This window comes from Camelus bactrianus, chromosome 3, assembly GCF_048773025.1.
Source record: "Camelus bactrianus isolate YW-2024 breed Bactrian camel chromosome 3, ASM4877302v1, whole genome shotgun sequence".
Lineage (NCBI taxonomy): Eukaryota > Metazoa > Chordata > Mammalia > Artiodactyla > Camelidae > Camelus > Camelus bactrianus.
In genome coordinates, this window is record NC_133541.1 from 117921127 (window position 1) to 117946728 (window position 25602).

A 25602-nucleotide genomic window follows, 5' to 3' on the forward strand; every position below is an offset into this window, starting at 1 on the left:
TGGAGTGCATGGCCAGCTGAGCTAGGGTCTGACCCTCAGGAGAGCTTCTGGCGGCAGAGGCCCCTGGCCACTTGTCCTTGGCTGAAGTGGGCACGGAGGAGTTCCTGAAGAAGCTCACTTCGCAGATCACGGAGATGGTGTCAGCCAAGATCACGCAGGGTGAGGGCGGCTGGCCACAGAGCGGGGTCCAGGGGGTGGCTGTGACCGAGCCGCCAGGGCTGGGGCCACTCCTCATCTGCATGCCCTGGGGACCCACAGGGAGGGGGCACGGCGGGCAGGCCCTTCCCAGGCATCATGTGCCCTGTGCCATGCCCCCAGCCACGCTGCAGGTGCCCGGAGTTGACAGTGACGAGGAGTCCAAGACGCCGTCGGCGTCCCCCCGGCATGGCCGTTCCCGCCCCTCCTCCAGCGTCCAGGAGTCGTCCTCAGAGTCAGAGGATGGAGACTCCCGGGGCGAGGTGCGTGGGCAGGCAGTGGGTGGGGCGGGGTGGGCAAGTGGGTGTGAGGGCGTGGGGGACAGGGTGAAGGCGGGGCTGGTTGTGCGGGGACAGGGGGAACTGGGGCAGAGGAGGTGTGAGGCATACACCTGAGCAGCCAGCATCCCCGCCATGACCCAGGGTACCCCCAGCACCCCAGAGGCTCCCCCTTGTCCCTTTAGTGTTGGACACCAGGCACCCCCAGTAGCATTTCCATTAGCAGAGAAGGGTTGGGCCTGTTTTAGAACATCATGGAATTTCAGGATGGCTTTTTCTTCTCTACTTAATTCCACGGGCCTTGTAGCCTGGGGCCTCAAGGTGCCCACTGGCCCCTCTCTGGATCCTCCTCCCCTCTGGGGTCTTGAGGGGGCTGCTGCAGCCTTGGGGGGCCTGGCTGGCCCTGCCTGGGTCCGACTCAGTGACTCCCCCCACCACAGATCTTTGACATCTACGTGGTCACGGCTGACTACCTGCCCCTCGGGGCTGAGCAGGACGCCATCCTGCTGCGAGAGGGCCAGTACGTGGAGGTACTAGACTCGGCCCACCCGCTGCGCTGGCTTGTGCGCACCAAGCCCACCAAGTCCAGCCCCTCCCGGCAAGGCTGGGTGTCCCCTGCCTACCTGGACAAGCGGCTCAAGGTACCTGGATGGCTGGTGGGGTGGTCCTGCAGTTGTACCCCGGACCCCAGAAGGGCAGGCCAGTGCTCAGGCTGCATGTGACCCTTCCCTGCTCCTCACCAGCTGTCACCTGAGTGGGGGCCAGCTGAGGCTCCTGAGTTCCCTGGGGAGGCCCTGTCGGAGGATGAGTACAAGACAAGGCTGAGGTGAGGGGCCGTGGGGAAGTTGGGGTCCTGTGGGGGCCTCTGGGATGCTAATTCCACACAAGTCCCCTGGGACTGGCCTCTAGCAGGCAGGACCTTGCCTGGCAACTTCATGTGGTGGGTCCCCCTTGTGTGTGTGTGTGGAGGGGGGTGCCCTCCTTCTGCCATCTTGCCTGGTCCATTCTGAAAGCTGGCAGCAGGGTGCACGTGGCTCAGAGTGCTCTGTCGAGGAGCTAAGCTCCTGGGTGCCCCCATCATGGCTGTCTCCCTACCCAGCTCCATCATCCGGGAGCTGCTGAGCTCGGAGCAGGCCTTCGTGGGTGAGCTGCAATTCCTGCAGAGCCACCACATGCAGTACCTGGACCACTGCCCCCACGTGCCCACGGCCGTGGCCAGCCAGAAGGCAGTCATTTTCCGAAACGTGGAGGACATCAGCCACTTCCACAGCAGGTGGGAGGGCAGGGCAGGCCTTACGGCTTCTCCCTGGTCTGTGTGTGTGTGTGTGTGTGTGTGTGTGTGTGTGTGTGTATGTGCATATACACATGCACATGCTTAGACACACACTTGGACACACAATCCACATGTGTAGATACATGTGTGCACTTACCAGTAATGTACATGGAAGACACATTCGTGGACATACACTACACGTGCACACACATATGGATGCTCACTCACACGTACACATGAAATGTACCCCCAGGGCCATGCCTCAGGGGAGTGGGCAGGAGCCGAGAAGACAGAGAACCTTTGATGACTTGATTCACCCACTGGCACACCACACCCCTACCCAAGGACACACATGTCGCCAGGATCACAGGCATGTGTACCTGGCTTACCCACGGAAGTGCCTACAGCACATCTACCCACTGCAGCCCAAGTACATGGGCACACCCGAGAAATGTGCACACACGTGTACATGTGCATACCTGCACACACATACCCTTTCATGTGTGGGCGTGCATGCACATAGCACACCCATGAAGACATGTACATCCATGTAGACATGTACTCCCAAACACACACACATACACACACAGCACACGTGTACGTAAGGGCCTGCCCTCAAACTCCACACGTGCATGGCCCCCACTGCCCAGAACACTCACTCTCATTCATAGGAACCCGGGCCCGTGCAGGCACAGTTTTCTCCCAAACCTGAGGGCTTGAGGCTGGGTTGTGGCTTGTGGGTAGGGGTCCTGGTGTCAGCCCTCAACCTGACCACTGTCCGCCTCCACGGCAGCTTCCTGAAGGAGCTGCGTGGCTGCGACACGGATGACGATGTGGCCATGTGCTTCATCAAGAGCCAGGCGGCCTTTGAGAAGTATCTGGAGTTCCTGGTGGGCCGAGTGCAGGCCGAGTCGGTGATGGTCAGCACAGCCGTGCAGGAGTTCTACAAGGTGCCCCCCCCAGCCCATCAGCCCCGCCTCTGCTCCCCAGCCTCCGTGCTAGCAGCCCACTCTGAGATCACTTGCCCCCACCCTGCACAGGCACCTCCCCCTCCACCAACCTGCCCTGGCCCCCTGGGCCCTGGCTTAGAAAAGCAGCCAGGGTCCCCCCCCCCAACCCAAGCTCTGCTTGTCTGTCAGACAGTGACACTGGCCATCTCTGGGGCGGGAGTGAGGGCCACCTGGGAAGGAGGGTCTGCGTGTGTGCGCGTGTGTGCACCCTGGGACTCTGACCCGCTAGCTTTTGGGCTCTGGGGACATGGCTCATCTGGAGGCTGCGCCCTCCTGCCTTGAAGCCAGCCCTGTGTCTCCCCCAGAAATACACAGAGGAGGTGCTGTCGGCCGCAGACCCCTCGCAGCCACCCCCGCCGCCGCTGCAGCATTTCCTGGAGCAACCAGTGGAGAGGGTCCAGCAGTACCAGGCATTGCTCAAGGTAGGTGGGGCTGGCCAGGAGGCTGCGGGGCCATCCCCTTGCCCAGACACCCCAGGCCTCGCCCTGATGCACGGTCTCCCGCAGGAGCTGATCCGCAACAAGGCGCGGAACGGGCAGAACTGTGCGCTGCTGGAGCAAGCGTACGCCGTGGTGTCGGCCCTGCCGCAGCGCGCCGAGAACCAGCTGCACGTGTCCCTGATGGAAAACTACCCGGGCACCCTGGAGGCCCTGGGCGAGCCCATCCGCCAGGTCTGGGGCTGGGAGTCCGCTGGCGGGCCTGGGCAGGTGGCCGAGCGGTGGGGGCTTGCGGAGGGCCGGACCCCCGGCTGGGCCTGGCTGACCACAGGCTGACTGCTCCCCCAGGGCCACTTCATTGTGTGGGAGGGGGCGCCAGGCGCTCGGATGCCATGGAAGGGCCACCACCGGCACGTCTTCCTGTTCCGCCACCACCTGGTGGTCTGCAAGCCCAAGCGGGACTCGCGCACCGACACCTTCAGCTACGTCTTTCGGAACATGATGAAGGTTGGCAGGGTGCCGGCAGGGCTGGGGTGGGGGGCAAAGGGAGGCCCCTGCAGGACGGGCAGGTGGGTGGAGGCCAGTGGCCAGTCCTGCAGCCCTGTCCTGGGTGACCGTGGCTCGCCCCGCATCTGGGTGATCAGCCTTCGTTCTCCCCTCAATAGCTGAGCAACATCGACCTGAATGACCAGGTGGAGGGCGATGACCGTGCCTTCGAGATTTGGCACGAGAGGGAGGACTCCGTGCGCAAGTACCTGCTACAGGCTCGGACGGTCATCACCAAGAACTCTTGGGTGAAGGAGATTTGTGGCATTCAGCAGCGCCTGGCCCTGCCCGTCTGGCGTGAGTGCCTGAACTCATGCGGCAAGGCCAAATGGGGGGCGGGTGAACCTTTCAGTCTGGCCACCTGGCTTGGGAGCCTCCAGGTCAGCAGGTCATGAGCCCTGGCCCCTTGCCCATACCTAGGCAGGCAGAAGGGAAGGGGCTCGATTCCAGGGCAAGTGGCTCGTTCTGCCCTTGGTCCACTCAGACTCTCAGAAGCTCTGAGCCAGAGTGTAGGAGTGGCCCTGACCAGAATTAGAGGGAACCTCGGGGTTCACTTGGGGCTCCCTAGCACAGGACAGGTGTCCAGACTATGTTAGGGATGTGAAGGGCCCAGAAGTCCTGGGTCTGCTTCCTTATTTGGAATGGGAGGGAGGCTCCATTTCAACATACTGGCCTTTTCCACAGTCCCCCCCACTCCCCAATATACACCCAGCCTGCATCCCTTACTCTGATTCCCGCCCAGGCCTGAGTGTGGTGCTGCGGACAAAAGCTCACAAGGGGAAGTCTCTGTTGCAATCACATTCCTGGTCATGGGGCTTCTGGCCCTGCCAAGGGTCCACTCGAGGGCATGGGTAAGTGCCCAGGGCCCTGTGTGTGTGTCCCCAGGTGCCCCGGATTTCGAAGAGGAGCTCGCTGACTGCACAGCCGAGCTGGGTGAGACAGTCAAGCTGGCCTGCCGTGTGACGGGCACACCCAAACCCATTGTCAGCTGGTACAGAGGTAGGCCTCCGGGGTGCAGGGGGTACTGATCTTACCGTAAGCAGGAGTTGGCCAGGGGGAAGCAGACGGGGCCCAGGGCCGGGGGCCCAGGGCGGGGCCTGGGTGGGGGGCTGGACCCAAGACATAGGTCTCCGCTCCTGAATCAAAGACAGCCTGGCCAGTGTGCACAGGTGGATGAGGAGGGACGGGCAGAGGCTGCTCAGATGTGATGTGTACAGCATGCTTCTGACACAGTGACTCTGCCCGACGCTGTATCTCGCTCATTAGCTCTCTTGTTTGCCATTCATTTGTGCTGAGTGCCAGACACCTTTCCAGGTACAGGGGAGACAGCAGTGTACAGTCAGGCTCACCCTGTCCAAGGGCGCTGATCCTCTAGGGGAGGAGATAGATGACAGGCAGATAGGCAAATGTGTAATATGGAGTCAGAGTGATGTGGCCAGCCAGAGAAATAAGGCAGAGCAAGGGGCAGGGAGTAGCCATCAGGCAGACATTTTGGAGGAACTCCAACTGGGCAGCAAGGCTCCGGGAAGGGCAGGGGAGAGGGGAGGCACTCAGGCGGGCGAGGCGGGGAGTGAGACTGGGGAGTGCTGGACCTCGAGGGCCACTGTTTGGCTCTCAGATCTGACTCTTGTGTATAGTGGGAGCTGCAAAGTTCAGGGGGTCCCCAGGAGCAGCTTTGCTTCTGACACCAAGTTCAGGGTCCCCAGGCCATTCTCATTTGACACCAACCACAAGGTTGGTGGGGTAGGGGGGTGTGTCCCACGACCACCTTTGGGTTCACAACTCACAGAAGACTCACAGAACCCAGCAAGAGCAATTCCACCCAGGGCTCTGATTTACTGCAGTGAAAAGGATGAGGCACATGGGGTAGGGTCCAGCTGGGGGATCCAGGTGTGGCCCAGGTGCCCCCCCCAGCCATGGAGTTGTGTGGAGCGCGTTTCTCTCAGCAGTGACGTGTGCCAGCACACGGAGTGTGGCCAACCAGGGCCACTCACATGCCGAGCTTTGTTGTCCAGGGTTTCTGTTGGGGTTGCTCACGTGGGCTGACCACCTGCATGGCTGCCTTCAGTTTCTGGCCCCTTGAGGTCAGGCCGATATTGTGTGCCCTAAAGCTCCCGCCCTAAATCCTAATGTAACGTGGACCATCTGGCGTGGTCCAAGGTCCTGGGTAAACCAAGATGCTCGTATTAAGGCTCACTGGGCTGGCAGGTCCCTCTGAGTCCCTGGTTCAGTACTGACAGCCAAGTCCAGTCCTGGCTTTGGAGGCGCTGTCCCAGGGAAGTCCTGTCCTGCTTGTCCACAGCCAGCATGTGTCCACCCACGAATGGCTAAGAATGGGGCTGGAGAGCGCACACAGGGGGATTTTGTAGGGACATGAAAGAGGGGCCATTCCTGTGTCCCGTGCTCAGAGCCTCAGGGCAGAGTTGGTGGATGGGGCAACTGGTTCCCTGAAGCATCCTGGGGGTCCTCCTTCTGGAGGGAGGGTCACTGTCCCCACGTCCTGGGGTCTGTGGATTTCCCTTCCCAGCTGCCTCACAGAACCCACGCAGTGCAGCTCGCCTTCCCCACCATCCCTCCTCACAACCAGACCTTCGCCTGTGAGAGCAGGTTTAGGGAGACAAAGCCATTCCATGAAAGTTATTCAGAAGTGAGAGGAGCCCCTCAGCCTCCTCCTTTCAGCCAGGCTGCCCCCAGAAGGGGGTGCTGGCCAGGCTGTGCCATGCCCAGGAACGGTCAGAGGGGATTCCCAGGTTCCCGGCTCTGCTTAGACCGGCCATCATCCCCTTCATCCTGACCATTAACCTGGTGTCTGGGGACAGCTGTGTCCAGTGAGTAGAGGAGGCAAGGGGCAGTTCGAAGGTCAGCTCATGTTGAGCAACAAGTGTGACAGGTGACAGGTTCTCAGACTGCAGGTGGTCCAGGCAGCACACACAGCCACGTGGTGTGGCCAGAGCTGGCGGTTTACTGACCCAAAGCAGCATCACATTTGGAAACACCACAGATGGCCCCGAGAGGCACCCATCTGCCAGGTGGGGGGTCCATCCCACGTGATGTGCACCCCCCAACTTAGAGCATCTCTCTCGGCCGTCCTGTCTGGCCCTGGAGCTCAGCGCCACGTGTGATGCAGTGGCTCCACACAGGGACCCTGGTGGTCTGGGTGTGGCCCCGATCAGTGGCCTCACTTTGCCTCCACAGTTCACGGCCCCAAGGAGGGGTGTCATCCTGCCTGTCTACAGTCTGTCAAGCATCAAACCAAACAGCCAGGGCATTCACAACATCTCAGGGTCAGTGAGTACATAATAACCTCTGCCAGGAAGAGTAGCAGCGGGCAGAAGTCAGACTCACCAGCCAGCAGAATGCCATTCATACAGCAGAAGCCTGCATATCGGGGCAGAGGGCCAGGTCGTGACCCACCTGCCAAAGGCAGCTGGCAGGGAGCAGGGGCACTAGCAATGGGTGTTAGAGACTGTGCCACGCGAATGCAGAGTGGCCTTGGTCCCTGTGTGCCAGCAGGGCGGAAAAGCAGGTGGCTGCGATGCTCAAGACTCCTGGTGGGGGCTGTTAGCCTGTACAGCAGACCCCATCTCAGCCACCTTGTGGCCACAGGAGCAGCGACTGGACTGGGCTGGTGACAGTCAGCCTCCGGCCACCACTCTCTCTGGCTGTACAAGGCTGTTGATTTTTGGACTCGGCCTCTCTCGTCACCTTGGCTGTGTTCACATCACCCAGGAGGGCTGGGACGTCCTTCTCCTCCTGGGGTTCTGTTGGCCATCTTGGGAAGGGACGGGGCTCTGGCCAGAGCTCCCACGGGGAGTGTTCCCCCCCCCTTGTGTGGGGCAGGGGATTCCAAACACAGCAAACCTCAGGGTCCAGAGGTGGAAGCCTTAGTCACAGCACCCTAACTTGGCCCCAAGGTGACATGACCTTTCACGTTCTCTGGGAACCCTGCCCGGATCCCATCAGTGGATCCAGCAAAGCCATCAGAGTCTCCGTTTTCCCCTAGCCTGACATCCCTGGCGTATCAGATGGGCATGGAGGGCCTCTGGTCCCTCTGGGCACAGGGAGACGAAGAGCTACTAATTTTTTTTTTCTCTTAAAGCAGAGGAGGTTGGAGCGGAGGAGGAGGAAAGGGGACCAGGGATGGGATGAGACACACTTCCATAGCTCAGTAACATCCAATGTTTTGGGCTCACTCAAAGCCCAAAATGGGGCCACAAGATTGTCACCTCTGATCCCATCTGTTTTAGCTTCAGGGACTCCTTGACCTAACGGCCACATCACAGTGTTCTCAGGGCCTCTGTACCCCTTGCCTGGCTGGGGTTTATACTTTCATGGTGACCTTTGGGATAAGGTCCACTTAGCAGGGGTGTCTACTGGCCCAGAGCCATAGTGCCGTCTCCCATCCTCTCTCTGGGTCTTCCCATAAGGACTGAATGAGGTTTCCAAGGAGGCAGAAAGCGCTTACATCCCTTTGGGTCACTTCTCTGGTGTGCCCACTTCTCTGGAATGCTGCCCATTCTAGACACTAACCAGATGCCATGAGCCCATGTGCCAGCCACTGATGGTTCCCCATGGAGGTTTATCTGTGTCAGGGACTTGTCCCGAGCCAGGACTCAACAGCAGACGCTGGAATCCTTTACTGTTATGTCTAAAAGAATCTCGCGTGTGTTTGGTGGCCGCACCTCTCATCCCTCAGTTCTGGCCCTGCTCCTGCCTTCGACCCGTCAGAACTGGTGATGCCCCCGCCTTTTGCACCCAGCGTCGGTGTCTGTTTCTGTGACTGGGGGTCTGAAGGGCATGGAGCCCTCCTTGTACTCAGCACGGGTGCTCATGTTTGCTGGGAAATGAGACTGGCCTGAGGCTGAGCCAGCAATGTCCCAGCTCCAAGGAGAGCTGGTCAACCAGGGTACCATCCAGGTGCCTGTCTTTGAACCCACTTCTTGATGCTCAGATTGCAGCCGCCTGCCCAGTTTCTCGCCATTCACAGTCAACAAATGAGCTATCTGTTTACTGCGCAGCTGACCATGAAGTTTGGTCAGCATGTCCTCCACTGATTTCCATGAACCGCCCTCGGGTCCTGTTAAGTGGCCCATGAGCCACTTTCTTTCTCTTTTGGAATGCTGTGTCTGACAGTGTCCCTTCCTTGTGGCCAAAATTGCAAATCAGAAACCGTGAAGGGTCTGAGATGGTTCCTGGCTTGCAAACTAACAAGCTAGCCTGCCAGCCAGATACAAACAGAAGACATGAGACCCCACGTCAGAGACAAAGGCTGTTTGTCACAGCAAAAGCAACAGCGTGTTGCAGGGGTTGCCCACGCCTGCATCTCCACATGCAGGGGCCAGCTGTCAGCTGCACGCCACAGCTTGTACCACAAGAGAGAAACCCCGAGTGCTAGGAGATGTTGAGCTTGTATGGGGCTGCTGACACATCTGCCCATCCTTCCCTCCAGAGAGAGGAGTGACTTACGGCCCTGGAAGGCAGGCGAATGCGTCACAGGGAAGGAAGGAGAGGGCTTTGTCTCTGCTGCTCTGGTTGGCTCCTGGGGTGTCGGTGCTCGCTGCAGGTGTCTTTGCCCAGAGGATCCGACTCTGCAGCACTGCCAGAAGTCCACGGAGAATTGTTTTCTGACAGCACAATGAAGACTGAGAATTGACCACAGATTGGTAGCCTTGCCAAGAGCTGTTTTGTAGGCGAGGCGAAAGCCAAGAGGGTGTGGGTTCAAGGAAGAGTAGAAAGGGCAGTGTCTGGAGACAGAGAGTGAGGACAGCTCTTCCCTGGACTTACAACACAGGGGCACAGAGAAATGGGGCGGCAGCTGGAAGCTTTTTTTTGGAGGGGTATATTTTTAAATTGTTTCTTTTTTAAAATTTTATTTTATTGAGTTATAGTCAGTTTACAATGTTGTGTCAATTTCCAGCCTAGAGCAGTCATACATGAACATACATATATTCATTGTCACATTCTTTTTCACCATGAGCTACCACAAGATCTTGTATACATTTCCCTGTGCTATACAGTATAATCTTGTTTATCTATTCTACATATGCCTGTCAGTATCTACAAATTTCGAACTCCCAGTTCATCCCTTCCCACCCTCCTTCCCTCTGGCTACCACAAGTTTGACACCTGCACCCCAGTGTTCATAGCAGCACTATTTACAATAGCCAAGATATGGAAACAGCCTAAATGTTCATTAACAGATGACTGGATAAAGAAGATGTGATATATTTATACAATGGGAAACTATTCAGCCATAAAAAAAGACAACAGAACGCCATTTGCAGCAGCATGGATGTTCCTGGAGAATGTCATTCTAAGTGAAGTAAGCCAGAAAGAGAAAGAAAAATACCATATGAGATCGCTCATATGTGGAATCTAAGTTTAAAAAAAAAAAAAAGAAAAACACAAATGAACATAAATACAAAACAGAAACAGACTCATAGACATAGAATTTAAATTTTCTTAAGGTTCCCTGTGAATCAAAAGTCACAATGCTTTTTATGAACCATTATACTTTAAACAACCTTATTCAGAACACACAGAGCTACCAGAAAGTGTTCATCTATGAAGTATTACACATTTCTGGAGAAAAGAATTCTTTGTAATGAAAGGTGCACATCTCCCCATCCCTCACCCAGGAGAGAAATGTGTTACAGCTGAAGATCTTAGGTCGGGGGGGCATTTAGACGAGGGTGATTAAAGAGACAGGTGGTGTCCAAGCTTGTCCGCTAGGAGGGGTCAGTACCTCGGAGGCCCCTGAACAGTTGCACAATCTTTGATGAGGTAATTGAGGGTCTAGTTATCAGAAGGGGAGTCCTCTGTGGGGTTTGGGTCCCCTAGCTGGCCCCTGCCTCCAGCTAAGAGCCTGCCTTTCAGAGGCCACGCCGTGTGCAATGACGTCTGGGGAAGTGGACAGTGTGGGTCAGCAACACGTCTCCATCCAGGGCTCCAGGTCAGCTTGGCCAGCCGGCCCCCCAGCAGGGAGCCCACACTGGCTCTCATGCTCCAGGGATGGCCCCCCCCATCAACCCCCTGTGACTGTGACCCCCAGGCAAGCCCAGCCTCTTGTGTCCCTGCTGGGGTCACCTCTGTGATGGCCCTCCCCTCCATTCCAGATGGGAAGCCAGTGGAGGTGGACCCTCACCACATCCTCATCGAAGACCCTGATGGCTCGTGCACCCTCATCCTGGACAACCTGACTGGTGTCGACTCTGGCCAGTACATGTGCTTTGCAGCCAGTGCTGCTGGCAATGCCAGCACTCTGGGCAAGATCCTGGTGCAAGGTGAGCCCTGGGAGGGAGGCCACTCTGTGGGTATCATGAAGGTCTCAGCCCTCATGGGAGAGCATAGGCCTGTGGGTGGGGCTGGCAGGGGGTGGGCGTGAACATCTGCCTGAGGTCTGGGGGACTCTGGTGGGGGCAGGGTCCTGCTCCATCATGGCAAATGTCTCTGTCTTGTTCTCTCTCTGTATCTCTGTGTCTCTGTCTCTGCCTCCATCTCTGTCATTTTCTGTCTCTTTCTCTGTTTCTCTGTCTCTGTCTCTCTCCCTGTCTCTGTCTCTCCCCCTCACTGTGTCTATTTCTCTCTGTCTCTGTTTCTTTCTCTCTGTCTGTCTGTGTCTATCTCTGAGTCTCCCTCTGTGTCACGTTCTCCGTCTCTCCATCTCTCTTTCTTCCTCTCTCCCCACTTCCTCGACCCCGCAGTCCCTCCTCGGTTTGTGAACAAGGTCCGGGCAGTGCCCTTTGCGGAGGGAGAGGACGCCCAGATCACCTGCACCATTGAAGGTGCCCCGCACCCTCAGATCAGGTGGGCTGGGCAGCTTGGGGCCGGGGTGGAGGAGCGCAGGTGGGCCTGCCCCCAGGGTTATCTTGCCTGCCCGAAAAATGAGGGTGGGCAGTCTGTTTACTAGATCAGGGGTGGGCTGGACAGAGAATCTCAGCCTCTCTGGTGAGACGGGGGCATTTTGGGGCTGCAGCACGTTCCGAACGTGACTTCGGCTGCAGTGAGGAGGTTATAGGCCTGGTTGGACATTGGGTGGGTGGCGTCCAAGGAGGTGGGCTCTGTAAGGGTACCTGGATCTGTGGGGCAGGTGAGGGGAGGGTCCTGAGCACAGGAGACCTGGAAAGGCCCCACCTGACCGCCCCTGGGGTTGGCTTCAGGTGGTACAAGGATGGGGCTCTGCTGACCCCAGGAGGCAAGTACCGGGTCCTGAGCGAGCCCCGCAGTGGCCTGCTGGTACTGGAGATCCGGGCAGCCAGCAAGGAGGACCTGGGCTTCTACGAGTGTGAGGTGAGGCGGGTGGGCCTTGGAGAGGGGGTTGGGGGTCTTACCCTCGGGGATCTTGCCTCATCATTGCCATCCATGACCCATGATGGAAGAGGGGATGGCAGGTCCTCTGTCATCACCCCGTATCTGTGTTGAGAGGACAGGTACTCAGGAGGGGAGCCCTGGGTGGAGTCCCCTCAGTCCTCCATGGCCAGAGGGGCCAGCAGTGGTCGGGGGAAGCTGTGTGCTGGCTCTGGCTCTTCCTGGCTGCCAGCCTGCTCCATGCTGCTGCTGCTGCCGGCAGCCTGCAGAGGGGCTGCATGGTACCTGCCCTCTATGGCAACTCCCAGGGAAGCAAATGGACCCCAGTCAGCTCTGGACCTGCACTCTTCACTTTAGTCATTACTGTCCACACCTGGTGATTTAAATTTAAATCAGTTCAGGTTAACTCTAGGTAAAGATTCACTCCCACTTCGCGTGCTCAGGGCCCACATGGGCACTGCACTGGACAGAGCAGATAATGAGTGTTCCCACCATCACAGGAAGCGCTCAGTCGGTGCTGGTGCCCCACGGGGACATGGTGTCTGGCCTGGGACCCTTCTCCTGTGGGCAGGCTCTGCAGCTTTGGGAATAGCTGGTATTCTTTGGGAATAGCTGTGGTCAGCCCCTCATGCTATAGCTGGCCTGAACAGCCTCAAAGAGACGGCCCGGGCCCCCTGGGGAGCCACGGGCTCTAAATGAGCCTCTGCCATCTGTCCCCCAGTTGGTGAACCGGCTGGGCTCCAAGCGGGGTGGTGCAGAGCTGTTCATGCAGAGCCCGGCACTGCAGGCCCGAGATCAGCACCGCAGGGAGCAGCTTGCTGCCGTGGAAGGTAAGTGACTGTGCGGCCAGCCTCGGCCTGGGCTGGACTCTCTACGTGTCTGGGCAGGGCCAGGTAGGGTGAAACCCATCGGCCCTTCCAATCAGAGCACACTTCCTGGAGGGGGGAAAGCAAGGACTGAGGAGGGGCTTCAGAGGTCTAGGGGCAAGCACTGGTTCCCAGTCCCTGACTGGAGCGGGGCTGGGGGGGCAGGGGGAGGGGGGGCTGTGAACCCAGAGCCTGGGAAAGGCTGGAGGGGCAGTCCTGGGGAGTGGAGGGCCTCCAAGCCCTGCTTACCATCCCTAGGGGCAGTATTGAGTGCATATAAAGGCCAGACATGGGCCTGGAGCAGCCCGCCAGGCAGTGGTCAGAGAGGTCTCATGGGAGGGTGACAGGGACTGTCGGAGGGGTGGTTCCACAGAAGCAGCCTGCTGGGTCCCAGCTTGACCCCTGGGAGAAGGAACAGGTGTCAGGGGCCTGACCCCTCCACACCAGGCAGGGCTGGCTGTAGAAAGGACAGAATACTGTGGCTTGGCCTCTCTGGCCTGGCCTGGCCTGGCCTGAGCCAGGCTGGGAGGGGTCTGGGCTACAGAAATGGCCTCATTAGGGAGCAGCGTGCTCCTGGGCAGGAGGTGAAGGGTGGTAAGACGTGTGATGCCTCCACTTACACTTGGGTCCGGAGTCCCAGCTGGGCCCAGCCAAGGATGGCCAGGATGGAGAGGAGGGCACCTGGTGCCCATCCTGGTCCTACTCAGTCCTGAGAGCAGCCTTACAGGCCTTGCAGGGCAGGCTGCAGCCCCAGGGAGAGTTTCTCCCAGTCTGAACTGCCTCACCCAGAAAAGGGCTGCGAGACAAATAGTGAGCCTCCCATCCTTGGGAGCATGCAAGCAGAAGCTGCGCCAACGCCTGGTGGAGCTGCACCTCTTACAGTAGGATGGGTTGGGATGTGCGTCCTCCCGAGTCCTGAAAGTTGGCTTCCATGATGCCGTGAGCCACCGGATCCAGTCCCTCCCAGGGTCCAACGTCCAGGAGCTGTTGTCCATCTAGACCCTCCCAGAGCTGGCTATCTGGCGCCAGGAGCTTGGCCTCAGGGCCTTTGATGCCTTCTAGGGCACGGGTCTTGTTCCTCACCCCCCCAGAGGGCGCAGGTCGGGCTGGTTCCCACCAGAGGCTCCCATGACATCTGCCAAAACTGTCTGCTTCCTGCCACGTGGCATCTTACGTCGGGCACAGCAGGGCCCCGCCAGCACCTCGGCACTCCCTCCCGGCTGGTGACAAAACACACCCTACAGAGCCATTCAATTCATTGTCATGATGGGTCTCTGTCAACGTCCTGTGGCTGTAGGATCTGGAGGAGGGGCGGCCCACCCGTGCCCGAAGTGGCGTCTGTGCCCCGCGAGGCCAGAAGGCCAGTCCTCACAGACGCTGAAATTTGGAGCCTGCCGCCTCCTGCTTCCTAACCCTACCCTGCCGCTTCCTCTTTAACCCCGTGGCTCTACAGCCGGAATGGGCCCTGGCTGGCCCTGTGGGATGGGGCGCTGCCCCCTTGCTTGTGAGACTGCGCAGGGCCAGGCGCCCCGCTTTGCACGACTGCACCCCTTCCATGATTGCCAGTACTCAGCAGGGCCCAGAGCCCATCAGGGGGCAGATGAGGTCAGGAGCAAAGGTGCCAGGGGTGTAGCAGCCCCACCGGTGCCCTGGCCACCACCCTCAGAAGCAACAGAATGAGGCCCCCATCAGGGAAGATACAGGAAAGGATACAGGAAACTCGGCCTCTGGACCCAAGTTAGCCAACACACAAGGCATTTAGGCTGGAGCCCGTTCTCTCTCCCAGTGGGCTCCCCTCTCTCCAGGAGGCAGCTTGCGCAAGCACACTCACACGTGTGCACGCACACATACAGACCCATGGGTGCACATATCCATGCACACACATGCTCAGTAAATGTGGCTCCCAGGCGCCATACAGACACGTTTGGTACATTTCATTTATGTGCACCTCATCGGAGACAAGGTTAAAAGACTCATGATCCTCTAGGGAAATCCTTTATGTGGCACTGCCACAAAGCAGAAAAATCCCACAGACCAGGAGCTAGGAGGCTGTGTGCCCCAGGCCATGCCACTTGACTTTTCTGAGCTTCGCACCGCACCTCCTCCTTCCCGGTTTTCCCTACAGGATGGTGAGAGGGGTTGTTGAGATGTCTGTGTGCTGGCAGCTGGTGGGCTGCCTGCTGTCCAACTGGGCAGGCTGAGAGGGACATCTCTGTGCCCAGCCCGACCCTGTCCAGAAGCTGCAGAGGAAGAGGCCTCGAGACGGTGGGAGTAGGTCCTCCCAGGTCTGGGATGAGTCCCATCCTGTCTCTGGGATGTGGGTCCCCTATCAGTAAATCCTGCACCCAGACCTATCCTGCTGGCTCCAGGGTGCTCCTAACAGACCTAGGTTTCCCGGCTCCCTCAGAGCTCAGGACCCTGCTCCGGCATCCTCCGATTGCTCCCAGAGGGACTTCCGTGTCCTCATGCCACAGAACTCAGATGCGCTGCCCGCAGGACTCCAGGGTCATTCTCCTCTGGAGAGATGCCCTTTGGTCTTTAGAATTGTTTTGTGAAACAGACATTAGCCATCCTGGTCCCAGTTTGGCGGCCAGCTTACCATGCAGCCACAGGCCATTCCTTTCCCTTCTCTAGGCCGTGTTCCTGTGACAAGGGGAACTTCAGGCCTGACAAATTCACAGGGCCCCCTGGGCACACGGGCTGATGGAAAGGCTGGGATTTCTCTGTGGGCAGCTTAGACAGGGCCCTTATTCTCCCCAAAGCTCCTGCAGGACCCTCAAGAGGGACAGCAGTTCTACCCTCCCATGGGACGCATCATTGTCACCATCCCTTATCCCCCAAGCCATTCAGTGTTGTCACTTCCATTTCGAAGAGGAGGGACCTGGGACTCTAAGCTGAGACATTCCTCCCAGGGGCACGCAGTCAGGCACGGCTTGATCCAGCGCCCTACACTGAGCAGGCTCCTACACTGCCATGCCACTCAGAGTGCTCAGCCCCTGAGCACTGGCCGGTCTGTAACCCTCGCTGTTCCAACTGTTTTCTTTGTAGTCACTGAGCAGGAGACTAAAGTCCCCAAGAAAACCGTCATCATGTAAGTGCAGGCGTGTTCCTAACTTCCCTTCTGACTGCAGTGCCCCCCTGCATGCCCCACTAACCTGCCTGCACCTTGCCTGTGTAGCCTGGCCACTTGGCTGGTCTGACTGCTTGCCCACATGACCTTTGCTCACTACGCAGACTGCCAGCACCTTGCAGACACACCCAGGGAATCAACCTCCCTCCGGGACCTTGGCTCCCTTCACACTTCAAAGCTGTCTCTTCCAGAGTCTAGGTACCCTCTCCATGGCCCCGCTGCCCCAGCAGCATAGACCTACTCTGTGCGCCTCACAGTGGCTCCCTCTGGGCTCGGACCCAGGGTCGTACCAGTTAGGGGGAGCTGGGGTTAAAAGCTGCTTTCTGCAGCATGCTAGAGGCAGCACGCGGTCCTTCAGCACTCTAGGATCCAGGGCACTGTCCCAGAGAACTTTCTGTGCTGATGGAAATAATCTACATTCACACTGCTTACTACAGCAGCCGCTAGCTGCATTTAGAGGGGTCCAGTGTGACCCAAGAACTAAATTTGTCAATTTATTTAATTTTTGTTCATTCGAATTTAATTAAAATAGTGTACCATAATGAACAGCACAGCCCTAGGACCGTAGGATGTCCCCAGGCCCAGCCGTCACGTTAGGAAGATGGGAAAACTGAGATTCCGAGAAGAGACGAGGCTGGCTCAGGGTGGCTCACAGCTGAAGCCAGCCGAGAACTCCTTTTCCCGGTGCCATATTCCCTGTCCCATTCTTCATCCATCAGTACCCTCAAGTCTGAGGAAAAGCCACACAGGTTGTTGATAATTAAATGCAAGAGGTCCGGAGAGCTAGGTGAACCCAGAGGAGGAGACAGGATTGGTTTTGACCTGGGTCATCTGGAAGGCTTTCCCATAGGCGATGTGTGCAGGTGGGTGGGTGGAGAATCCTATCTTCAGACGAGTCAATGAGATCCTGAGTTCGCCCTCCTGTGGCTTTCTCCATTCTCCCACCCAGAGCAGACAGCTACCCCACCATACATGGGGCCGCCTGGGACAGAAGTGCGTGCCAGCACTGGAGGTATGCCACCATGCCAGAGCCTTTACACAAATCAGCTCCACATTTCAGCCATGAAGGGAGCATTGTCATTATCTACATTTTCTGGAGGAGAATGGAGGAGCAGAGGTGGGGCCAGGCAGCCGCACTGTGGAGGCATTAGAGAGCATCATGCTTGTGGGCAGCTGGACCAGGTCCCTCATGAGGCTTCCTGAAATGCCGTCTACGCCAGGCTTAGAGAGGTAGCCAGGAAGAGTGTACTCCCTCCCCTTGAGGAACGGAGAGAGGCAACTGCCTGGCCCAGCATCCCCGCCAAGGGCACACCACACAATGAGGGGCTCTGGGGAGCCAAGAGGTACCAGAAGGAAACAGGACTTGGAGAGAGACCCCTGCCCGTTGTCTCAGGGCACGATGTCTACGCGCCCTCATGAGGCCAGCAGAGCCCAGCATCAGGGTGCATTAGGAGGTGCGATGCAGCTGCCCATTTGCACTGGACTCACTGTCCTGCCTCAGCAAATTAGGCCTCATGGGGCCAGCAGATGGGGCCATGCCCAGGTTCCCCTGATGTTCGTGCAGTCTCTGAGCCAGGGACAAGCCTAATGCCACTGAGCCTTGTGTGAAGCAGGAAGGCAGGCCCGCAGCCCTGAGTAGGCTACGTCTCCAAGCCTCAGCTTCCCCGTCAGTTAAGTGGGCACAGCATTTCCCCTTTACCAGGTGAGGGCCAGAGGAGGCAAGGTCTGTAATTGCTGTGTACCCTGAGGTGTGGCCACACATCTCTGGGCCCGTGCCTGAGATTAACTACTCCCCAGTGGAGCCATGAGTCAGACAAAAGCAAAGCTGAACAGGAGAGAGACAAAGTCCAAGTCATTTCAGGCAGCTGGTGACAGCACTGAGTTGCATGCCAGGTCTCTCGGCCTGAGCCCAAGAGGAAATACAGGTCCTGGGGCCCAGGAAAGCTGTGTGTTACTCAGGGGCTGTTTGTTACTCAGTGCATTCCTGCTCCCTGCCTATTACTCATTTCACCCTCAATACCTGGCAAGGTTAGGGTCTCTGGTTGGCAGAGTGGCAGGCTTCTGACTCTTGGCTCTGGGCAAGTTTCAAGTCCTTTTCAGCCTTGTTGTCCATACCTGGATTGCTGCAAGGTCCCTGGCCAGCACCCCATGCATGCTCACGTGCAAATGGCCTTGAGTTCTGTCTCCTCTTCCCCTTCCATTCCCCTCTCGTTTGGGGAAATGGAGCCCAAGGAAGAGAAGGGCTTGTCTGAGGTCACACAGCCCATGATGGCTGAGCCATGCCCAGAGCCAGGTGTCCTTGGAGGGCCTCACATCCCCAGACCGAGAGGCCAGGAGCACAGACCACAGGTCAAGATCCCAGCCATCCTCCTGCACCTGCAGCAGCGGCATCGGCTGCCCAGCCTACCCCTAACCAAGGATCACTGAGGTGCCTGCCCTCTGAGCGCTCCCAGTGCTAATCACTGCCCCACCATCCTCCCACCATGATACAAAGCACAAAACCCTAGTGGGATCAACCAGGAGGGCCGTGTCCCTGCACCCCTGTCCATTAGCTCTGTAACGAGGGCTAGCGCCTTCAAAATGAGACAGCCGCAGACAGGGCGGGGAGACTGGCCCAGTCTGGGATTTGGAGGCACCTGTGTGATGCAGCACGGGCCTCTCCACCGCCAGGACTCTCGTATTGAGATCCGTGCACCCAGAGCCCGATGTTGGCCAGATGAGACTTTGTGCTTTGTTTCTCTGGCTGGCGATCCTGGGGATCAGGCTCGAGCACGCATAGGTGTTTGTTTATGCAATGTCACGACGCGCTTGCTGGTACACTAACCCCGATCTCTCGCGCTGGCCCCCGGCACGTGCTGATGGCAAGGGGCTCTGTGCCCATCTCCTCTCGGCCCTCTCCCCACAGAGAGGAGACCATTACCACTGTGGTGAAGAGCCCCCGTGGCCGACGCCAGTCCCCCAGCAAGTCTCCCTCCCGCCCCTGTCACCCTGCCAGCCTGCCCAGGCCGGGCCTCCTGGCCCCTGAGCTGCTGCAGTCGCCGGCCGCCAGCCAACCCTGCCGGCCCGAGGCAGAGGCAGGCTGGAGGCCCACCGTGCCCGCGCTGTATGTGACGGAGCCCGAGGCCCAGGCGCCGGCCCTGCGCGGGAGCGCCGGGCCCCAGCCCAAGTGGGTGGAGGTCGAAGAGACGATCGAAGTCCGGGTGAAGAAGACAGGCCCAAGGGGTGCGTCTCTGGCCAGAGAGACACCTGGAAGCTCGGAGGGGCTTCATTTCACACTGCCAGGCAGGATGCCTGGAGAAGACCCCAACACAAACAACTCCAACAACAAGCTGGTGGTGCAGGAGACCCCGGCCACGGTCGATGTTGGCGAGCCCCTAGTCTTCCACGTGGAAACAGGGCCAGAGACCCCTGGGCTGTCCCCTCCCTGGGCCACTGAGGAGGAGGACCCCCTGGAGGAGAAGGAGGGAAGGAGTACCTACCAAATGGAGGAGCCCCTGGGTGCCGATGGCCTTCAGGGCCGTGACCCCAAGATCCTCACACACCACGGCCGTGTGCTCACATTGGCTGACCTGGAGGATTACGTGCCGCGGGAAGGGGAGACCTTTGGCTGCAGCGGCCCCGTGTCCAGTGCTCCTGATGACCCACCCTGTGAGATCTCAGTGCTTCAGAGAGAGATCAGCGAGCCCACTGTGGGGCAGCCCATCCTGCTCAATGTGGGGCGCCCTCCAGGCTCCCAAGGCTCGCCTGGCTTCTTCAGCCGCATGCCCAGGCCCCCGGAGGCGTCTCCATCGGGGCCGCAGGTCCTTGGCCCTGCGGGCATCTCCTTCTGCTTGCGGGAAACCCGGGCTGGAGATGCCACGTCCCGGAAGCCGTCCTTCTGCACTCACGTCCAGCGCTCTGTGGACAGTGGCCAGAGCAGCTTCAAAACAGAGGTTTCCACCCAGACTGTCAGCTTTGGGACGGTAGGGGAGACTGTCACCTTGCACATTTGCCCAGATGGGGACGAGGCCTCCGGCCCCTCCCAGGGCTGAGGCGGAGACCCTCAGGAGCTGGGTGGCCGAGGCTGAGATGAGAGACTCTTGGGGCTGGGACACCCCTGACTCGGCTGTCATGGTTGCACGGGGGCAGCAGAAAGAAGGAAGTGGCTTTGGGTCTAGGACCCTGCCTGGCACCAGCACCAACTTGCCTTGTAGCTGCCCTGGGTTTTCAGCTCAGGAAAGTCCCAAAGCCCGCACCCCTCGGACACGTGTGCTCTGACCCTCCCCCAGCTCTCCAACAACTCAGGGCTTGAGCCCACGCTGGGCACTTCCTACCTCACAGGACTTGATCTTCCACTGAGGACATTACACACACGTCTGTGATCTCGGAGTGTATTGAGGCTGCTCCGGGAGCACAGGCTGGAGAGACTCGCAGACCACAGCTTGGGTTTGGGGTTCCAGACACAAGGAAGGCACTTGGGCAGCTGTCCTGCACCATTTGTGAGGTGGTGGATGCCATGTGGGCCCTGTCTGCCCCGGCTCAGGCCCCCATCCCAGCGGTCAGGGCCAGCACAGCCCTGCCTCTCACCCAGGCTGGGGGTCCCTGGCTCTGTCTCGGTGGGGGGCTTCCCCCAAGCCACATCTTACCCATGAACATTTTTCTTGGCCTCCAGGAGGCCCGTGTGGGGCTTAGCTCTGCAGACCCTCCTGGGCCTTCTCTACAGGGTGGACCAGGGTCTCTGTGTGGGAACATCCCCCATCAGTCGACCCTGATGATAATAATAAAGCGGTTCCTTGCACTGCCTTCGCTTTGCTCTTTTTTGCTTCTCTGCCTGGTGGCCCTGGCGACTTGGGAGACAGGGGCCCCTCCAGGCCTGGCCCTTAAGACTGAGTGGGCAGCCCAGGCCCCCTCCACTGGCAACCCAGCATTGACCTTGTGGGGCCTGGCCAGTCCTGGGGATCCTGGGTGGAGGCGTGACAGTTCGCCTGTCCAGCTTGCTCCCACGTGGGCTGAGGGGCTGGTCGCAGGTGCACACGGTGTGATCAGGACTGCCCACAGTGACTGGTCCCTGTCTGCCTGGGACCGAGCAGGCCTTCCTGCCTCTTGTGCCGCCAGGTCCTTTGTCAGGACAGGTGTGGAGGGGTGACATGTCAGGGGTCCTGATGACCTGCTTGGAGAGGGTAAGGACAGGATGGTTGCCCCAGCGCCATAGAAGGCAAACAGACAGCAGCCTACCCAGTTGCCTCTGCAGCCTGGAGGACCCAAGGATACAGAAGATCAACAAGAGGGTCTGGAGCAGGGGAGGGCTCCAGAAAGAGGGACCTGAGAAATGGTATTGGGGGCATCCCTGCTTGGCCACACAGGAGCTGGCAGCCAGGTGGAGAAGGGGGCTGCATTAGGGACTGAGGGCAAGCGCCAGGTGAGGGCGCAGTGGTCTGGGTCAGACCAAGCGGCTCATGGAGGGGAAAAGGCTGCTGGGAGGGGCGACAAGGGTTGCCCTGGGGGACCAGGGAAAAAACCCAACTTCTGACCATCTATTGGCCCCTGATTTGGCATCGGAGTGTCTCTAGCTTCCCTAGACCGTGGGACTGGTTCACCTGGGCCTGGGCGGCCCAGCACACTGAGCTCCAGAGCAGGCTGCAGGGGAAGGCCAGCCCCAGAATAAAGGGATGGGACTAGCTGAGACTGAGGGCTAGACCAGAGTGGAGAGTGGGTGTCCAGCCCCAGCTGCCCCTAGAGGAATCGACATTCTCACGAGGGCATCTGGGTTGCCACCCTGGGAGTGGAACAGTCCTGGGCTTCCTGCTTAGAGTGCCACGTCTCCTGGCTCAGTCTCTGGACCCTTTTTTCTCCCAGGGGTCTCCACCTCCAGCACCTCCTGAACCCAGCGGGGGGCTGCGGGGAGGAAAGTGGGAAGGGTGGCCCGGGGTTGGCGCATATGGGCAGTCTCCCACTCCCTGGGACCAGGCCAGCTCTCACTCTTGCACGTTGACCTGCCTCCCTCACAGATGCTACTGTCCCACCCCCAGCTGCTCTGGAGCAAGCAGACCAGGAGACCACATCCATCCAGAGGACGCTGGTGTGCCTGGAGTCTCCAGGACCCTCCGCAGGGGACCAGATCAGCCCTGGCCCCAGACCCGGAGACCCACCTGAAGTCCAGGAGGCCGGCCCGAAGCCCCCAGGCACAGAGGCTGCAGAAGCACCTGGTGAGGCAGTGGCAGCAGGTTGAAGGCAAAGCACTACCTGCTTCCAGGACCACCCCCCCACCCCTAACCTCCCCTCTGTTCTGACACCAACCTTGGTCACTGTGGGTGCCCATTTTGGGTGAACTGGCAGAGCCCTGGGGACCCCCAACATTCTGATGGCTCCACACACTGGGAGGCAGGGGCTGGACAAGGCCCACCCCTCACACAGCCTGTGAAGCCAGGCAAGAGTATGGGTTCTGGGGGGGATGGAGGGTCCTTCCCACCCTGAGCACATCTGTCCCCAGAGCCAGAGGCCTACTGTGGTCGGCCCTCAGCAGACAGCTTGGGTACCCTATGTTCCTGGGAAGGCGATGGGGAGGGGGAGGAGGAGAGGGGACAGATGGAGTGGGAGAGGAGGGTTGTGAGGTTGGGGAGAAGAAGTGGGAGGAAGGAGAGTGGGGAGGAAGAAGAGGCGGAGGAGGGGAGAGAGAAGGGAAAGATGGGGAGAAGGGAAAGGGAAAGAGAAGGCAGAAATAGGTGGGGGGGGGGAGGAGAAAAAAGATGCGGAATAGGAGAAGGAGGAGGCAGGTAGGAAGGAGCAGCAGGGAGCTGCCAGTGCCCCAGGCAGACCAGGACCCTGGGGGTGCTGCTGTGGGCCGCTCCTAGGCCCAGGGGGCCGAGGTGCACGTGCATGACGCAGACCCTGTGCACCTGGGGCCCTGGTTCTACATGGTCCCACTCTCTGAGCCCTGAAGGTCGATGCAGAGACATATCTTGAGGGACAGTCCCCAGGCTCCATCTCACTGGGCCCGTTGCCTCCCCCTAGACGAGCCCCAGGCGGTGCCACAAGCTCTCCCCAGTAAGGGCCTGGAGCAGGACTCGCAGGCCCACACTGAGGCCCAGGAACGCATTGTGCCCATCCGGTAACTTCCCCAGCTCGCTGGGGGATGAGGGGACATCCTGGGGGGCAGGAGAGTAAGGGGTGGGGGTCACAGCACGCCTGCACTCTCCTTGCCAGCCCAAGGGCAGGGCAAGGAGGAGAGGCCACCCTTGGGGCAAGGGAATTGGGGGAGCTCCCTCTTCACCCAGCACTGGGGGCCCCTGTCTGTACATCCCCTCCGAAAGAGTCTGGTGCAGTCCCCTGGGTGGGGGCAGGGCAAGACCCCTATCTTATCATGAAGCTCTGCCACCCTCGCCCCAAAAGTGGAAGGTAGGGGTAGACGGCTAATTCCGCTCCATGGTCCCAGGATGGAGGGCGCTGCCTGGCCCCCGGCAGGTGCAACAGAGCTCTGGGACATCCACAGCCACGTGTTCACAGAGACCACGCACAGGACTTTTGTGTACCAGGCCAGCGATTCGGGTGCCGCAAGTAGGTGGGGGCACAGCAGGTTAGAGTGTGTCTGCTCTGTCCTGGGCTAGGGGGATATTTGCATGCAGGGGCCTGCAAAGCCACCTGGCATATCCCAGCCTCGCTGTGGCCAGGGCCCCTGCTGCTGCTCGCACTGTGTCCCCTGTCCCCTCAGAGGGCATCACTGATAGGGGAGAGGCCGACCTTGATGCCGGATCCCTTTTCCCCACTCATGGCTGCATGTTCTGTGTAGCCTGCCATCAGAGAGCCAAGGCTGAAGCAGGAAAGACAGAGGTTAGACTGAAGGAAGCACTTCCTAGCCGTCAGGGGCCTGGGGGGAGTCAGGAGGGGGTTGCCTTCCCTTGGGAGGCAGGTGAGCTCTTTCACCCTGGGGCGTATCTCACGGGCTCCCTGCCCACCTAGGGCACCAGGACACAGCTGGGGTGCTGCCAGCCCACCCGGGGCTGGGTCTCTGTAACTGCAGGCCGGGGATGGAAGACTTCAACACGGGACAGGCTGTGGTGGGGCACTGCCTGGCCTCTTCCCATGGGCTCCCTCCCCCACCCCCAGGGCCCCCATCCATGCAGGTGACCATCGAGGATGTGCAGGCCCAGAGGGGCGGCACGGCGCAGTTCCAGGCCGTCATTGAGGGCAGCCCGCAGCCCACGGTGACCTGGTACAAGGTAGGGACAGGCCTGGGGTGGGGGCCTGCCTGAGGGGGTGGGGAGCATGTGAAACTCCCACTGCACTGGGCACAGCGCCCACTGAAGGTCAGGCTGGGCCGTCGTTCTGGGGTCCCCCACGGTGGGCTGACAGCCTCCCTGCCCTCCTATGTCTCCAGGACAGCGTCCAGCTGGTGGATAATCCCCGACTCAGCCAGCAACAGGAAGGGACCACATACTCTCTGGTGCTAAGGGACGTGGCCCAGCATGACGCTGGTGTCTACACATGCCTGGCCCGCAACGCTGGTGGCCAGGTCCTGTGCAAGGCAGAGCTGCTGGTCCATGGGGGTGAGTGGGGGACCCCCTTTCTGGGACCTGTCTCGGCTTCACGCAGGCCTGTAGGGCCATGGGTATAGGTGTTCCATGAGCTTGCACAGGGAGTTGCCCCAACAGACACTACAAAGTTGTCAGACAGGGTGACAGGGCAGTCATCTTTGCTCACACCTACAGCTACCTCCTCCCTGGCTACAGGGGACAGTGAGCAAAGCTATCGGAGGAAACTGCACTCCTTCTACGAGGTCAAGGAGGAAATTGGAAGGTATTGCTCCTCCTATTCCAGGCCCAGGAGCCCCGACCCTCCTGGAGCGCCGCCCCCTGAGGCCCACCAAGCTCCCAGAGTCCACAGACCCCCCCCAACCCCCTGCACCCTACAATCTCCCCACCCTGGAGTGCCTGACTTCAGCACTCGCCCCCCTCCCCAAGGAGTACTTGCCTCCCCTAGCCCTCACCGTCTGGAGCCCTTGCCTCCTGCGAAACTCCACCTCTCAGGAGTCCCTTCCCCCAGAGTATCCACTGCCTTTCGGGAACTTCAGCCCCACCAGGACCCCGCCTCCCCCACTCCCAGCTCTGGCTCTTCCAGAGCCTTCCCTCTCAGGAACCCCGCCCCAAGGGAACCGTGTCCCCCAGGAGCCCGGCCCGAGGACCCCAGCCCTCTCCCCCTCCCCGGAGCCCCGACGCTCGTGCCCAGTGTGGGCTCCCCTCCTCCCAGGGGCGTGTTCGGCTTCGTGAAGAGGGTGCAGCACAAGGGCAACCAGATGTCCTGCGCCGCCAAGTTCATTCCCCTGCGGAGCAGGATGCGTGCCCAGGCCTATCGGGAGCGGGACATCCTCGTAGGGCTGAGTCACCCGCTGGTCACTGCACTGCTGGACCAGTTTGAGACCCGCAAGACCCTGATCCTCATTCTGGAGCTGTATCCCGCCACACCCTGAGGGTGCGGGGGGGCGTGGCCGGGGCGGGGCGCACGCCCTGGGCGGTCAGGGCTCCGGAGGGCTGCGTGGGGCTTGTGGTTCTGGTGATCCCAGGCCCGACCGCCTCGTGGGCGCAGCC

The 25602-nt window shown here is 59.6% G+C and overlaps 1 protein-coding gene across 49 annotated transcripts in view; it reads left to right on the forward strand.

The window, feature by feature from the left end:
• OBSCN (obscurin, cytoskeletal calmodulin and titin-interacting RhoGEF) overlaps nt 1-25602 on the forward strand; it is a 170123-nt gene that overhangs the window by 133930 nt on the left and 10591 nt on the right. For 41 of the 49 annotated variants that reach the window (XM_074361106.1, XM_074361108.1, XM_074361132.1 and 38 more), the window contains 22 exons: nt 40-159; nt 319-458; nt 914-1114; nt 1217-1299; nt 1573-1746; nt 2540-2696; nt 3062-3178; nt 3263-3427; nt 3542-3700; nt 3859-4036; nt 4625-4738; nt 10855-11022; nt 11443-11545; nt 11899-12028; nt 12768-12876; nt 22030-22227; nt 23033-23129; nt 23454-23575; nt 24125-24237; nt 24396-24564; nt 24727-24814; nt 25265-25465. In XM_074361106.1, the coding sequence (XP_074217207.1) occupies nt 40-159; nt 319-458; nt 914-1114; nt 1217-1299; nt 1573-1746; nt 2540-2696; nt 3062-3178; nt 3263-3427; nt 3542-3700; nt 3859-4036; nt 4625-4738; nt 10855-11022; nt 11443-11545; nt 11899-12028; nt 12768-12876; nt 22030-22227; nt 23033-23129; nt 23454-23575; nt 24125-24237; nt 24396-24564; nt 24727-24814; nt 25265-25465 (3106 nt within the window). Of the gene's footprint in view, nt 1-39; nt 160-318; nt 459-913; nt 1115-1216; nt 1300-1572; nt 1747-2539; nt 2697-3061; nt 3179-3262; nt 3428-3541; nt 3701-3858; nt 4037-4624; nt 4739-10854; nt 11023-11442; nt 11546-11898; nt 12029-12767; nt 12877-15960; nt 16004-18947; nt 20825-22029; nt 22228-23032; nt 23130-23453; nt 23576-24124; nt 24238-24395; nt 24565-24726; nt 24815-25264; nt 25466-25602 lie in introns of those variants that run through there. The other 8 variants (XM_074361152.1, XM_074361153.1, XM_074361158.1 and 5 more) reach the window with 3 other exon arrangements.